The sequence below is a fragment of the Gymnoscopelus braueri genome (genome assembly GCF_963280865.1).
Source record: "Gymnoscopelus braueri genome assembly, chromosome: 3".
Taxonomy (NCBI): Eukaryota; Metazoa; Chordata; class Actinopteri; order Myctophiformes; family Myctophidae; genus Gymnoscopelus; species Gymnoscopelus braueri.
Window position 1 is genome coordinate 5,985,168 of NC_137612.1, and position 12,454 is coordinate 5,997,621.

At 41.1% G+C, this 12,454-nt stretch overlaps 1 protein-coding gene across 5 annotated transcripts in view; it reads left to right on the top strand.

The window, feature by feature from the left end:
- Positions 1-1,035: 1,035 nt before the first annotated feature.
- The window catches only part of pfkfb4a (6-phosphofructo-2-kinase/fructose-2,6-biphosphatase 4a), a 29,108-nt gene continuing 17,689 nt past the window's right edge, over positions 1,036-12,454 (top strand). For 4 of the 5 annotated variants that reach the window (XM_080425136.1, XM_080425137.1, XM_080425135.1 and 1 more), the window contains exons 1-3: positions 7,211-7,495; positions 10,453-10,569; positions 11,016-11,112. In XM_080425136.1, coding sequence (XP_080281262.1) covers positions 7,387-7,495; positions 10,453-10,569; positions 11,016-11,112 — 323 coding nt within the window. In that variant the 5' untranslated portion in view covers positions 7,211-7,386. Of the gene's footprint in view, positions 1,340-7,210; positions 7,496-10,452; positions 10,570-11,015; positions 11,113-12,454 lie in introns of those variants that run through there. The other variant, XM_080425139.1, reaches the window with a different exon arrangement.

A 12,454-nucleotide genomic window follows, 5' to 3' on the forward strand; every position in this document is an offset into this window, starting at 1 on the left:
CATACAATAATATATAATAATCTACAAGACATCAACACTAGTAGCAAATAAACGTATATGTACAGTAAACAGTTGCGGGGGGGGGGGGGGGTAAGCTTCGAGGACTTTTCCAGATACAATTGCAGACAGGTGATCTTTTATGCCGGTTTTGAAGGAGGGTAAGGAGTCAAACTTTTTGATGTTTGTTGGAAGGGCATTCCACAGTCACACATAGCAAGTAGAACAAATTTAACCCCATGTTTGTGCCGAATCTGGGTTGAACGAGATCAGCGGAGCTCCCTCTGGTGTTGCGCCTGTGTGTGTCTTTCACGTTATTGAAGTATAGTCTGACAGGTACATGGGTATCCCTGTTCTCTTGAGTTATCGTGAAGACCAGGCCCATTGCAAATTGCTGTACTCTGTCCTCTACCCTGAGCCATCCCACCCCCTAGCATAATGAGCAGGGGTTAGGTCAGTTCTAGGTGTGAGTGAGGCCAAGTAGTAACCTGACCAGTTTGTTTTGAGAGGTCCGAAGCTTTGCTTTTCATGCCTTTGTGGTGCTATGGTACTATGAGGTGCACTACACTCTTTTCATTCATTTTTCAATGAAGCTACAATCTATACATGGATCAAAGTGTATTTCCTGTTGTTGCAGTGGTTTGTGAACATCAGTAGCTGACAGGAAATTAACTTGTACCCAAGGCTGTTACATCACAGCCAGACAGTTCAATATCAACAGGCTACATACAGTAGTATACACCAGCTTACTGGGCGCAAAAATATTAAAACTACTGATGACAGTGTGACGTTTTTCCAGGTTATTACTCTGGTGAAGGGAGGGGGGAGGAGGGGGGGCATGATGATGAACTGACACACCCACCACCACCCACCGTCCACCCTGAAGCTACAGCAGCCAATGATCTTGAGTGATTTTGTGCGTGTGTGTGTGTGTGTGTGTGTGTGTGTGTGTGTGTGTGTGTGTGTGTGTGTGTGTGCGTGCGTGCGTGCGTGCCTGCGTGCGCGCGCGTGTGTAGTGTAGGCTAGTTAGTCAACATGAAGATCATAAGCATCATCATTCTCCTGTAGACATCAATCAGCTCAGCACCGGATTGTTTTTAATATTATTATTATTGTGGTTCTTCTCTCTCCAATGTGACTTTGTGCTTTAAGCGGACACACACACACACACACACACACACACACACACACACACACACACACACACACACACACACGCACACACGGTGCGCTCCATCACAGATCGCTCCTACAAGCAGAGCCAGAGACAGTCAGACAGACAGGAGGATGAGAGGCTCCGCTCCTCCCAGACACACGGACACAAACACCAGTCGACCGGCGGGTAAGAAAGTGTTGTTATTATTGACATTTTACAAGGCTTTTTGCTGCTTTTATTTGTTCAAACTGTGGAGAAGTGCGTGTTTCCGACAGCAGTAAATAACAAGGGGGTTTGGTCTGGTCTGTCAGTGCTGTGTGCAGCAGCAGCCTGTTCTGTTCAAGACGTAAACAAGGCGACGTGCTGTCAGAGATCACAGCAATGGAATACAATGTATCCATTGCTGTGATCTGTGACATTGTATCCAATACAAACGTGTGATTATTAGAACAATCATATGTTTTAAAATAACCCTGGGACCAACAACCAACACAAACCATTGGCCAAGTGCATATTATTGTGTTGATTGCTGTCTGTTATTGTCACACTATTACTGGGAGCGAGTTTTATGTTATCCAACATGCTTTATTATGCAGTCGATATGCTGTCATTATTATTGAGTCGCATCTCATGTTTTTATTCTGACAGTGACAGTGGACACGACCATTATTATCATCCGATTAATGTTTTTTTTAGGGCTGTTTGTTGAAGATCAAATATTTTAATTGTATTGCTATGAATACATAAAATAGTTTGAATAAGAGTAATAAGCCTGCTGTGTAAAATACAGTATGTTTACGGACAAAGCCATGGTTAACAGACACTTAGTGAAGATACAGTGAGTGAGTGCAGAACACTGCAGGCTAAATCGGGAAATGACATGCCCTGCAGCCCCGCCCACCTTACATGCTCTGCAATCACAGCTGCTAGGCAGCGTTGCCATGTCCGCTTATTATAAGCGACTTTGGGCTTGTTCTTTGATTGATTGATTGATTGATTGATGTAGTTTATTTAGAAAGACATGAGAATAGTACATGACAGTACATAACAGTACATGGAAGTACAAATTCACAATACAAGGTCTACTAAACTGGAAACCCTCATTAAGCATTACGCTTGTTTAAGATGAGAACCCCATGCACACCAATCATGATTTCTGTGAAGTCGCTTGTTTGGGCTTGCTTGCTATTATATCCAGCTACCAGAATCAGGGCCGGCACACCCATGGAGTTCGGAGTCAGCGTTGGAGAGGCTATAGAGCGTGCCAAAAATCCTGAAGGGGGCGTCAACAAGTGTCTTTTGGTAGCAGCGGACATCTTTGAGGGGTATAAACCAGGTTGACTTAACATTGCCCAAAACAAACATGTCTGCGCTACTATGCCGCGCCCCCCCCCCCCCCCCGTGGTGACGACGCGTTGGCACGCTCTATAGGGATAGCTGCTTCCCGCACCGTTAATGTACTTGCACGACGTACAGTTGTATGAAACTCTGTGATTGCGCAATAATTTAGCGCCCCAGTGCCGGGAGTCCTATAATGCGATATACGTCACATTTCTGCAGTTTACACAGCGTATGCGTGGAGAGACTAGCCCAGCAGAGCAGAAAAACCTCAGTTAATATCAGCCTACATTTCAGTTAAATGTGCAACTGAAATCAATCCGAGAGATCGCAGAGTTATAGTAAGTTAATAATTTTGCACTTACTATCTGTTTGCAGTCAATCGCTGTAATGTTCGTGCTCCATAACTTAGCGACCCAGGTCACGTTAATATTTCAGTAATTTTTGTGTAATGTACATCCCAAAGAAAAATTGTGATAAGATGAAAAATAGACATGATATGATATTTTTGCCATATTGCTCACCCCTATGAATGGTTATATCAGCATGCCCATATATGGTCAATTGGGCATATACTGATGACATCAGGGATCTCCATATATGGGAATAAAAGGGACAAGGACTGACAGACACAGAGATCTCCAATACATGGGCATATCAGTCAGATCGGCGGTGCCACGTAGGTGCGAGGGCCGCGTAGCCGCCCGAACTCTAGATGTGATATGACCCTAGACAAATATTTTGCGCCAGGGAGCACAAAAGAGTTGTTAAAATGTGTTGTCAAAAATATTGCAAATATTGCAATTTTTTTCAAGATTTCTTTGAAAATAGCCGATGTAATATGTGTGCTCATGTGGTCGCTTCTTTTGGGCTGGTTTTCATAGACCTGGTTGCTTATTTCTTTCGCAGAATCTGGCAACACAGCTGCTAGGAGGAGGAGCTAATACTGTGTGAACAAACTGTTGTCTGTTTCCTGTTCTGTTCATAACACTATACACTAACAGAGTGTGTGGTAGGATGTGTGACACAACAATACACTAACAGAATGTGTCCTAGGGCAAAAAAGAAAGAATGTGTGGTGGTGGTGGTATGCCTACTACAAACACAACAGTGTTTGTTGTGCCTGTGTTCTCTGTATAAACACTGGCACAAATATATTTCCAACCAAACAGATATGTCTCAGAACCAATATCTGACCAGCCACATCATGGACAGCTGCTATTAGCCAGTGGAGTAAAGTAACTAAGTACATGTATTCAAGTACTGTATTTAAGTACAATTTTGAGTTTTCTTTTTTTTTTTTTTTACTTTCTTGAGTATTTACAAATTTCAATACTTTTACTTCTACTCCACTGCATGGAAAATATTATACTTTTTACTCCACTACAATTATATGAAAACTTTAATTACTAGTTACTTTGTAGATTTTGATTATTATTACAAAACATACTAGTGCTTCTTCCATCACTGCTATTAGCACATAATAAGCTTAATAGGCTACCTTAGATTAGTTAATAGGCTATTAAACAGTTTACACTTGATGAATGTATATGCTGTGTGTGTGGCTATAGTGTCCCTGTACTGGAATAGGTGTAAACATCATTTATGTTATGACATTTGAAAGGTCGGGAAACCGCCTGTGATGTGCTGTCTGCTATGTTTTGGAACTGATGGACGTGCCAATAATGTTATTATATTCTATAGCAGCTGTAGAGCCTTTACCTTTAAGCCTTCTGCGAGGGGCAACTGGGTTGAGTTTAGTTAGACTCCTGCATGAATTAAATGTCCAGAGCTGTTGTATCATTTTGGATATGTCAATCCATTTATTGACCATAAATCATAGATACACAATATACTCAAACAATACTCAAAAACTGTGTGGCTTTTCCCCATTGCGCACTTGGCGACAATCACCCACCACCAGGTATAAATGAGAAACCACCCCCTGTGGTGGTTGCCATGGTGAGTAATAATGCCACACCTCTGCACCATGAGGTAGATATTAGGGCCACCCACTGTGATTTAAGATGACGTCAGTGTCATTATCACCAATTTACATAATAACAAAACAAAATAAATATAAAGGCATTTTGGCTCCAACAGCAGCCTATACTAGCAGTTAGGGGATTGGAGGGCGAGAAAGGCCTGAGATACTTGTCCTCTTCTGGCTCTCCGCCCCGAGTGTTAAGACAGAGAGCGGCGGAGCACAAGCATCTCATTGTACTATAATACACATGACAATACAGTTGAACTGAACTGAACTGAACTGAACTGAACTGAACTGAACTGAACTGAACTGAACTGAACTGAACTGAACTGAACTGAACTGAACTGAACTGAACTGAACTGAACATTTCATCTCCTCTCATACCGTATTTGGGTCACAGCCCTGTTGCTCCACATGCAAGTCTGACTGAGTTGTTGCACCGACCATTCCGGTTACTGCACGTGTGTGTGTGTGTGTGTGTGTGTGTATGTGTGTGTGTGTGTGTGTGTGTGTGTGTGTGTAGCAATATACGTAAATAACACATACATTTACACTACACTATTCCCCAATGCAGTTAAACAAGAAGGCAGAGTTATATAGGTCACCAAAACTAATTATTTCAGTGCTATTTAAAATGTGTGTGTGTCTCTCTCTTCTCTCTCTCTCTCTCTCACACACACGTGCACACACACGTGCACACACCCACACACACACACACACACACACACACACACACACACACACACACACACATTGTATATGCATCAATGCTGCCATCTCATGGACATTTTTAGTAGCCTGGTTCCAGACGAATCTGCCATTGAAAAAATAAATTGCCCTTGGCAGATTAGGTCTGGCCCCTCTCAATAGAGCACCGAAGTCTGACGTAATTTACACATCCTAGGTTTGTCTACCTGGTTTGCGGTTTTCCACCCCCATTCTGAATCCCCATAGACGCATTTAATATCGCGTCAAATAAGAACTGTGTTCCAAAAATAAACAAATGACCCCGGCGGTTTTACTCTTATGGATATGAAGCATCAACTGACAGTGAGAAAACGATAATGTTACTTCCGCCGAATTAGTTAAATTTTCGCCAGAAACAGACTGTATCAAATATAAGTGACTGACTATCATAAACGATACAGAGCCACCTCCATGACAATATCGCTGAGACAGTTTGTTTATTTTTGGACCACAATTCTTATATGAGACGATTCTATGATGACCCAATGTTATTCTCCATAGCGAAATTACTTCACGAACCTGGGGATGAACGAGTGATGTCAGGACTTCTGTACTCTATAGAGATTGTATTTCTCTCCCTTTGAGGGACCTTTTGAGGGAAGTTGTGAGGGACCTTTTTTTTTATTTGCCCCTCGGAAATGCAGGTTCCACACAGAGATTCCAGACTAATATCTATGCAGAGTCTGGCCATGCCAGGCTACATTTTTTAGCACATACACTGACACACAATATCTCTGTTAAACAATAATAATAATAATACAGTTGTAGCCTAATAATATAGTGTTACAAACATGTATCCAAATATCTGTAAGGTAGGCTACAGTACAATAATGACCAATGAATGAAAAACATGTTTTTCAAAATTGAAATAAAAAAAATCAATTAACACTAATTGCTTACTTAGTATTAACACCCAGATGGTGCATTCATGTCATCAGTTAATTACAGTGTTGAGTCAGTGAATGGCTAGTGTATTGGACAGTGGTTCTCAACCTGTGGGTCAGGACCCCCAGGGGGGTCCCCACATGATTTTTGGGGGATCCTCAGATGACAGTGAAGTGAAAATTTAAGGACATTTAATACTTACATTTAAAAAATAAAACATTTAATGCATCAAAAGTGATCAACAACTATATAAAAACTGGTCAAACATTGGCCTAATTGTCATGTCATGGCGTTGCGAGGCATTGTGAGCTTGTAGATCTGCTATTTTCACAATATTTAGTCAAATTACATTTTACATTACATTTAGTTGAGTCAAACTAAATGTAATGCCTCAACTCCTACAATTACAAAGAAGGTCCCCCAACTAAGTAAAGTCTGAACTGCGAAAAACAGCCTTTTTGTTTTATTGCGCCCCCCAACCACTTGGAATGACTTACATTTTAAATTAAAGATCTGTTCTCCCTTAATAACACTAGCCTGGTAAACCCCCCTCCCTCCGGAAATCTCATTTGCATTTGATTTCACTGTGAAACAAAATGTGTGTCGCAAGCATTTTACAGAGTCAGGTTATAATAACACCTGGTCAATTTAAATTAAAAATTAAAAATTGATTGCAGACATTGTGTACCCACAAATGTCTGCAACTGCTTCTAAACTTGTGTGTATTGTTAGGGGGAAGATTCAGTTTTGTTTAGTTTTATCATTGCTCCAAAAATAGCAGATCAAAGCTTGCAAATCTGCTATTTTCACAATTTTGGCCTCTTTCTTATAGTATTGTGTAGTGTTATTGATGTGAAAATGAAATTGTACTCTTGGACTGTGATGATGTATCTCGAGGACACACTGCAAATAAGGGCCACAACGTCAATATCTTTTCGAGAATAAATAAAGGTTTGAATGAATGGAGGAGAAAAAAAACAAAAAAACAACTACTACTATGACGCTAGAGGTGCTGCTGCGCGCATATTCGAGTAATTACGGCCCTGCTCGTTATTTTCACCCACACGGTCTCTCCTCTCAAGTATAACACCACGTGACCATGTGACCCCGCTGGGCTGCAGAGCAGGCAGCGGATGAAACTAAAAGACCACCAGACAGTCTCCTTCAGAACATCATCATCACGGCAGGACCCCCTCTGTTGGCTCAGCTACTCCTCCTCCTACAGCCGGGGACCACCACCTCCCTCCATTTGTTCACGGGGAGCAACCAGAGAGGAATGGACGAGAACCCGGGGCCACCGAGAGAGTTGACCCAGAACCCGCTGAAGAAGATCTGGATGCCGTACAAAAATGGCCTTCCTGAGAAACACATTTCTCAAAGAAAGGGTGCGTAGAGAGCCGTGTCCGATTCCTAGCGACGTGGCAGGCGACGCTTTTTTAGACGTTAGAATTAGTTTTCCTTTAACGCTATGTTACCTTTCAGCCGTTGCCCCGCACACACCCGGGTAGCGCAGCCTCTGGTCTGTACTAAATACAAAATACACTTTCGCTTCTCACCAAAACAAAGACAGTTTTAAGATGTTGAAAGCCTATCTTCCTTAGTGGGAAGTGGGACTACTCACTCCCCCCCCCACCTCACGTCTAAAATACACTTTTTGGACTGAAAAGAAAATATTCCACCGGATGGAAAAAAAACGCTTTTGTTGCTCCACTGCGCCCCCTACAGATCTTGTCAATAGAAAAATTCCATTGACCAAATCTGTAGGGGGCGCAGTGGCGTGAAACCATCCGGTGGGATATTTTCTTTTCTGGCCAAAAAGTGCATTTTAGACGTGAGGTGGGGGGCTCAGAGTGTGCCCACTAAGAAAAGTAGGCTTTCAGCATCTTAAAACCGTCTTTGTTTTGGCGAGTAGCGAAAGTGTTTTTTTTAAATTTTGACTAGAGATTAGAGGCTGCGCAGCCTGGTGTGTGCGGGCAACGGCTGAACAGTAACACAGCGTTAAGAAGGAGAACTCCTACTAACGCTATGGACGTAGAGCTAACAGGCAGACAACGTTTTCTAGAGCAGAGCGGCGTGCATTTTGTCGTGTTTTTTATCTTTTAATCTGGCGCTCAGACTGAGTCACCAAATGACACTATAGTTCCGAGAACTTCCGACAGAAAGGATGTTGTTGACATCTTTCCGTCACTGAGTGCAGACTGACTGCATCATCACAGACCAGAAGGACCCAGAACATTATTAACATTGATCCTTTTTAGTGATGCAGCAGCAGCTGTAGCCATTATTGGTTGGGGTTGTTATGTAACTAGTGCGTGGGGGTTGTTTGGTATTTTGCTGAAAATGAAGAGACTGACTGACCCGCATTGATGAGAAAGAAAGGACTGGTAATAATAGGGCAGCAGTGTTGCCAGATTTTGCGAGAGAAATAAGCAACCCAGGTCTATGAAAACGAGCCCAATAAGAAGCAACTAGGCTATGGCTATTATATTAGATCTGCTATTTAAGTCAAATAATAAAATGCAAATCTAGTAATTTTTTAATGTATTTGAAACATTCTAACAACAAATCTGGTATGGGGATCCCTGGCACGACATATTTTCAGATGGGGGTTAGTTATAGGGACAAATGCATATTAATTTGGGGGGTCCTAGCCAGGAAAATGTTTGAGAACCACTGGTTTAAACAACATTAGGAAACAAGCCAAAGTAAGCAACTACACTTTAGAAACAAGCCCAAAAAAAAAAAAACCCCGCAACGCGACCAATATTTACAAGTGACTTCATAGAAAAACAAGCCCACAGTCGCTTATAATAAGCAGACATGGCGACACTGATGTCCAGCACAACATTGTTAACTATCCCTATGCCCATTTGCCCTGTGGATATGCCCTGATTGCCCTCTGTTGTGTGATTTGCCCTGTGGATGTGCCTCTGTTGTGTGGCTGGTAATCGTGTTGTGTTCTTCAGGACATGCGTGGTAAAGCAATTGGAGGTGCCATGCATAGTTCAAATTAGTTATTTGAGGAGGAAATGGCCTATTATACTGTACAATATGTCTGTCTGCCGATAAAAGATTTCTGGCATCTGTTTGCAAGTTAAACATTCCCTTTGACAGTCATTCATTATTTACCCTAGGGCTTTTACCAGCTTCTGTTGAGTCATCAGTGCTGTCTAAGGGCACAGTCAGTCAAAAGCCATTCAATCTAATGTTGCTGAATTGAATTCTGTTAATTTAGCAAATTGAAGAGTATTGAAGAATATAATTGAAACTATTTACACAGAATCCTTATGATCATAGATATACATGAGGATGTTAATGTTTGGTTGTGCGTACTTGACAATATTTCTCTTGTGTGTCATGACTTTCTTCCATTTAATAGTTGTAAAAAAGAAAAATCTAATGATAAAGTGCGATCATCCTTCTATTAAGATCTTACTAAAATCCAGTGATGGAAGAAGTACTCACGTATTTTACTTAAGTAAAAGTATCAATACCCTATTGTAGAAAGTCTAGTACAAGTTCGGTATTAAACATTTACTTGAGTAAAAGTACAAAAGTATTGGTATCAACTTATACTTAAAAATACCAAAAGTAATAGTGCTCATTTATGCAGACGGCCCCATTTCAGATGTTTTCAAATGTATAAAATGTATGAAAATCCTTTGAAAATAGCAATCTACAAGCTCAACGCTTCGCAAAGCGATGCGTTGTGTGTGAGCTTGTCGATCGGCTATTTTCAAATTGCCAAAGTATAAATATATAGGACAGATCTGAAGTGGTTTCGTAATAATAATCAAAATCTACAAAGTAACTAGTAACTAAAGTAACTAAAACTCACAATTGTACTTAAGTACAGTACTTTCCACCCCTGTTAAAAATCCCTCTGCCCTCCTACCTAGTCTGCTGTGTAGACTGTAGACAGGGTGTGGAAACAAACACAAAGTTAATCTCAACTCCCTCCAGATGTCTTTATTGACCCTCCATTGCTTCATTCTGTGACCTCTGCTCATTGTTGACACAATTCCCTCATCCTGGTTACAATGTGACTGGGGTTTCACTCTGCTTGAACAAATCACAGTTGTACACCAAAAGATTTGTACAAATGTATTTCTTGGTTTAATTTTTGATGTGAAGCTGCAGTGCTCGACAATATAAAGGGATGTGGATAATTGTAGCACTTTGGTTTTAAAAAACAAAAGCTGTGTGGGGGTTAAGAATTGCTGTAAAGCACGGATAAACATCACTGTGTTCTTGTCAATTGGACAGTTATTTTCCCCAGCAGGCCTTTTCGAGAGGGATCAATACACAAAAGTTACAATTTCTTTCTCTCTCTTGTTTCCAGTATGTATGACCAACTGTCCTACGCTGATCGTAACAGTAGGTCTCCCTGCCAGAGGAAAGACCTACATCTCCAAGAAGCTGACCCGATACCTCAACTGGATCGGCGTGCCCACTAGAGGTACTGTTCTATAGCTCAGAGAACCGTATGCCACCGCATGGTAGTGAAGAGTCAATTGATTAATCTATATATATATAAAAATAATAATAATATATATATATATATATATATATATATATATATATATATATATAATTTAAAAAGAGAAAAATAATACATTTTCTGAAATAGTAAAAATAGCTGATCTACAATCTCACAGGGCATCAATTTGACGTGAGCTTGTAGATCAGCCAATTGGAAATATGTTTGTGCGACACCATTGTATGACAAAGCGTAGAATAGGACTTAAGTGGTAGAATAGGAGTGGTTAATCAGACTAATTTAGATTATAAAAAGATCAATTAGATTTTCTTTCCCAATTGATTTGTTGATGTATATAAAAATAATGATGTATAACCCTTTTAAACAGTGTCAAACACTAATCTCTCACTCTCCCTCCCTTGTAGAGTTCAATGTTGGGCAATATAGGCGACAGTGTGTGAAGATCTACAAGTCCTTTGAGTTCTTCCGTCCAGACAACGAGGAGGGCTTGAAGATCCGACAGTGAGTCAGCCTTTACAGTCTGTTTAGCACAGGTGGTTTGACCACTACACTGACCACTTCATCCTGTTGTGGTTTGACAAATGTAAACCACTTTCAATCTGGTGTCCCTACCTAGGGCGCCAGGTATTTTAGATCTGCTTTTTTTATGCCGCTTGAAACCATCGTATGATGAAGTATAAAATACTGTTGCTGTGGATCAGAGCGTTGGGCTAAACGCCTAAATTGTAACTTGACTACGTGTAGCTCCTCAGTCTTGCTGACCTACCCCTCCTGGATCTTTCATCGGCATTTGATACTCTAGAGATCATGACATTTTGAAATCACGACTAGAAAGAACATCATGTTGGTATCTCTGGCACTGCCCTAGCCGATGTCCAAATCTACCTACCCCTCACTGCCAATGCCAAATATTCACTTCAGCGCCTACAGGACTGCTTGGATGATGTTAAAATCTGGATGGACACAAACTTTTTAAATCTCAACGAAAGCAAAACAGAAATTACATTCTTTGGCCATGACACTGCTCCATCCACCAATACCCTAGGTTCCCTCAGCTCAAGCATCTGTTCCTCCTTCAAAACCCATGGTGTCACCTTTGACAGTACCTTCACCTTTGACAAACACATAAGCCTGTTGTTAAAAGTAGCTTCTTTCAACTAAGACTGTTAGCCAAGGTAAAAGCCTATCTCCCACCTAAACAGCTGGAGATGGCAATCCATGCCTTTTATAACATCAAGACTGGATTATTGCAACTCCCTATTCACCGGTATTGACCAGTCCTCACTCAGGCGCCTGCAGATGGTGCAAAAAGCGGTTGTTCGCCTGCTTACTGGCACAAAAAAGCTCGAACACATAACCACAGCATTAGCTGCACTGCACTGGCTCCCTGTCAATTTTAGAATACATTTTAAGCTTATTTTATTTGTTTAGAAACCTTAGCACGGGCTGGCCCCTTTTATATTTATCTGAACCTTTGAAACCTTTCACCCCACACAAAGCACTGAGGTCTGCCAACAAATTGCTCTTGGAGGTTTCCAAAACCAGACTGATATGAGTAGGGGTGACCTTTTGCTGGCCTTTGCTACCTCCTTTGCTGGCCTTGCTACCGCTGCTCCTAGGCTTCGGAACAGCCTGCCCATCCACATTAGAAGTGCTGCTCATTCTATCAAGACTTTTAAATCCCTTCTCAAGACACACTTTATTCATTAGCTTTTAATCACATTTGAGTCTATGTCTTGATCTGGTTGATGTATGTGACTTTGTTGATTCTTGTTGATGTTTTTGTTTTGCTTTGTACAGCACTTTGGTCAATTGCAATTGTTGTAAATGTGCTCTATAAATA